This window comes from Hippocampus comes, unplaced genomic scaffold, assembly GCF_001891065.2.
Source record: "Hippocampus comes isolate QL1 unplaced genomic scaffold, H_comes_QL1_v1.1 scaffold301, whole genome shotgun sequence".
NCBI lineage: Eukaryota > Metazoa > Chordata > Actinopteri > Syngnathiformes > Syngnathidae > Hippocampus > Hippocampus comes.
In genome coordinates, this window is record NW_017805928.1 from 233,330 (window position 1) to 236,036 (window position 2,707).

General features: G+C 66.3%; 1 protein-coding gene across 1 annotated transcript in view; it reads left to right on the forward strand.

Annotated features, from left to right (window-relative positions):
- The window catches only part of kif16ba (kinesin family member 16Ba), a 16,024-nt gene extending 14,219 nt beyond the window's left edge, over window positions 1-1,805 (forward strand). Inside the window, exons 14-23 of the mRNA XM_019889683.1 lie at window positions 31-168; window positions 232-314; window positions 390-448; window positions 539-656; window positions 690-740; window positions 922-1,044; window positions 1,117-1,206; window positions 1,277-1,360; window positions 1,449-1,598; window positions 1,632-1,805. Coding sequence (XP_019745242.1) covers window positions 31-168; window positions 232-314; window positions 390-448; window positions 539-656; window positions 690-740; window positions 922-1,044; window positions 1,117-1,206; window positions 1,277-1,360; window positions 1,449-1,595 — 893 coding nt within the window. The 3' untranslated portion in view covers window positions 1,596-1,598; window positions 1,632-1,805. The remainder of the gene's footprint in view (window positions 1-30; window positions 169-231; window positions 315-389; window positions 449-538; window positions 657-689; window positions 741-921; window positions 1,045-1,116; window positions 1,207-1,276; window positions 1,361-1,448; window positions 1,599-1,631) is intronic.
- The last annotated feature ends 902 nt before the right edge of the window (window positions 1,806-2,707 follow it).

A 2,707-nucleotide genomic window follows, 5' to 3' on the forward strand; every position in this document is an offset into this window, starting at 1 on the left:
CGCGACAGAGCTCACGCTGTCACTTTGCAGTCGTTCGCGGCGCCGGCGTGGAGAGCGAGCACTGCGTGTTTGAGAACCGCGGCGGCACGGTGACGCTGCTGCCGCTGCCCGCCGCGCTCTGCTCCGTCAACGGGACCGACGTGGCCACGCCCACGCGGCTCAATCAAGGTAAGGGGCGGCGTCGGGGGCGCCCCCCCCTCCCCGCGGCACTCGAGCGCAGTGTCGCCGCAGGCGCCGTCATCCTGCTGGGCCGGACCAACACGTTCCGCTTCAACCACCCCAAAGAGGCGGCGCGGCTGCGCGAGAAACGCAAGGTCAGCCCCGCCCCCTCCCCCGCCGCCGTCTCCGCCCACGCGCCGACGCCGCCGTCTCTCGCTTGCCCCCGCCAGAGCGACCTGCCCGAGTCCCGCGACGACCTCTCCTCCGCCGTCGCGCTCTCCGACCTGGGGTGAGTCCTCGCTCGCTCGCCGTCACTTTGCCCGACGCGGATGCGGCGCGACGCCTTTATTTTTTTTTTTCTTGGTGCGTGTGAGCGCAGGCGTCCGATCGAGGAGACGGAGGCCAAGCGGCAAAGCGACGGGGCCGACGTCGGCGAGGCACTCGCGGGGGCCGTCGGCGGAGACGGAGGCGGGGCCGCGGACGCCAAACTCCTCCCCGGGCCTGCCGAAGAGAGGCGGCGGGCCGGGGAGGCGCTGGACCGCAACGGAAATGACCCCGGCGAGAGGAGATCAGCAGAGGAGGTAAAAGGCAAGCGTGTTTCGGTGTTCGGGTGCCCGTCGGGAGCGGAAGGTGTCCGCCCACAAGGAAGACCCCGCCCAACCAATGAGATGAGCCCGGCCGAGACGAGGGCGACCCCTCCGCCTCCCCGAAGCGCCGTCTTCTTTGGCCGGCCCCGCCCACTTTTGCCTTTTTGCGTTCCAGCGTCGCGGCGGCTCCCTCGCCGAGCCCCCTCGCCGCCCCCGCCGCGGCGCCATCCGCGTCGACATCCCCCGCTACGTCCTCAGAGGTCAGGGCAAGGACGAGCACTTTGAGTTCGAGGTCAAGGTGGGTCGGCGCGTCCCCGCCGCGCCCCGAGCATTGTCAAAAGCGCCTAACGTGCGCGCGCGCGTGTGACAGATGAGCGTGGAGGACGAGACGTGGACGGTGTTCCGTCGCTACAGTCGCTTCCGAGAGCTGCGCAAGAGGCTCAGCTCGAAATATCCGCAGGTCGGTCATCGGGCGCCAAAGGCCGATCGCCGGAAAACTCTCTTGTGATGTCATCGCCGCGTCTTTGCAGCTGGCCGCTCTGGAATTCCCTCCCAAGAAGATATTCGGAAACAAAGACGAAAGAGTGGCGGCCGAACGCAGGAATCAGCTGGAGGTCGGATCGCCTCGCGCCCGCCCGCACGCCGACGCGACGCCTTTTTTGTCGAAGGCGCCCACGCTGACGTGCCCGTCCGTGTTCGCAGGGCTACCTGCGGAGCGTGTTTGCGGTGATGTCGACGCCGTCGGACGACGCCGAGCTCGCCTGTCCCGTGTCCAAGCGATCCGTGTGCGAGTTGTCGCCCTTCTTCAAGAAAGGCGTCTTCGAGAGCGGCCGCCACGGAACCGGCTGACGGGCGAACGGCGGCGGCTCCGCCCTCAGCTTCAAGTCTTGGGTTGGCCGCTAACGTTGCCTGGAAAGCGCGGGTGCGCGCGCGCGCTAGCTGCTTGTTAGCATGTTTTGCAGCTCAGGAAAACAAGTCGACAGAATTGCAAGCAACTTTGGATTTTTTCCGCCTCCACTTCCTGTTGATCCGGGAAATAAAATAAAACACAAAAGGCAGTCGCTGGGAAAAAAAAAAAAAAAGTCACGTAGAGGACGACGCCGGCGCGTGCGTGCTAGCTGCTTGTTAGCATGTTTTGTCGCTCAGAAAAACAAGTCGACAGAATTGCAAGCAACTTTGGATTTTTCCGCCTCCACTTCCTGTTTTCCGGGAAATAAAATAAAACACAAAAGGCAGTCGCTGGGAAAAAAAAAAAAAAAAAAACCCTTCACCTTCCCAAGTAACAGCAGGCGCGGCCGGTGTCACAGCGTGCGCACGTGCCGGTCCAGGATGAGCTGCGCGTCCGGCGGCGGGAAGACGGAGGACGGGACGCCGAGCGCGTCCAGACCGCGGCGACCGGCCCCCTCCCGGAGGGCCACGAGCGCACCGTCGTGCACGTCAACTCGCCGCGTGCCGCAGACCCCGTCCACCGAGTGACTCAGGAAGGCCATCTTGCGCTCCAGGAGCATCTCCTTCAGGCCGCTCCTCTGCCGGACCTCCAGCAGGACCTCCGTCTGCCCGCTGAGGAGCGCGTCTCGCTCCTCCTCCACCTGCGGCCGGCGCAACAGTCCGGAGTGGGCCGCCGCTCTTACCCCCCTCCCCCTAGCGCGACCGACCCCCACGGCGAGCGACGTCACCTGCGCAAAGGCGGCGATGAGCAGGTCTCGCTCCAGGACCACGTCCTCCAGCTCCTCCTCCAGCTGCTTGACACGGGCGGCGCCAGCCTACAGGACACGCCCACAACAAGGCCCTTTAGACGCAGGTGGGGGTGGGGGGGGGGTTTTCCGGGCCGCCCAAGCGTACCGCCTGTCGAGAGCGCGCCCGGCGGTGGTCGTCCAGCCGCCGGCGGAGGTCCGGAAGGTCGCGCTCGGCCTCCCGCAGGGACGCGGTCAGCCGGGCGTTGCGCTTGCGCACCTCGTCCA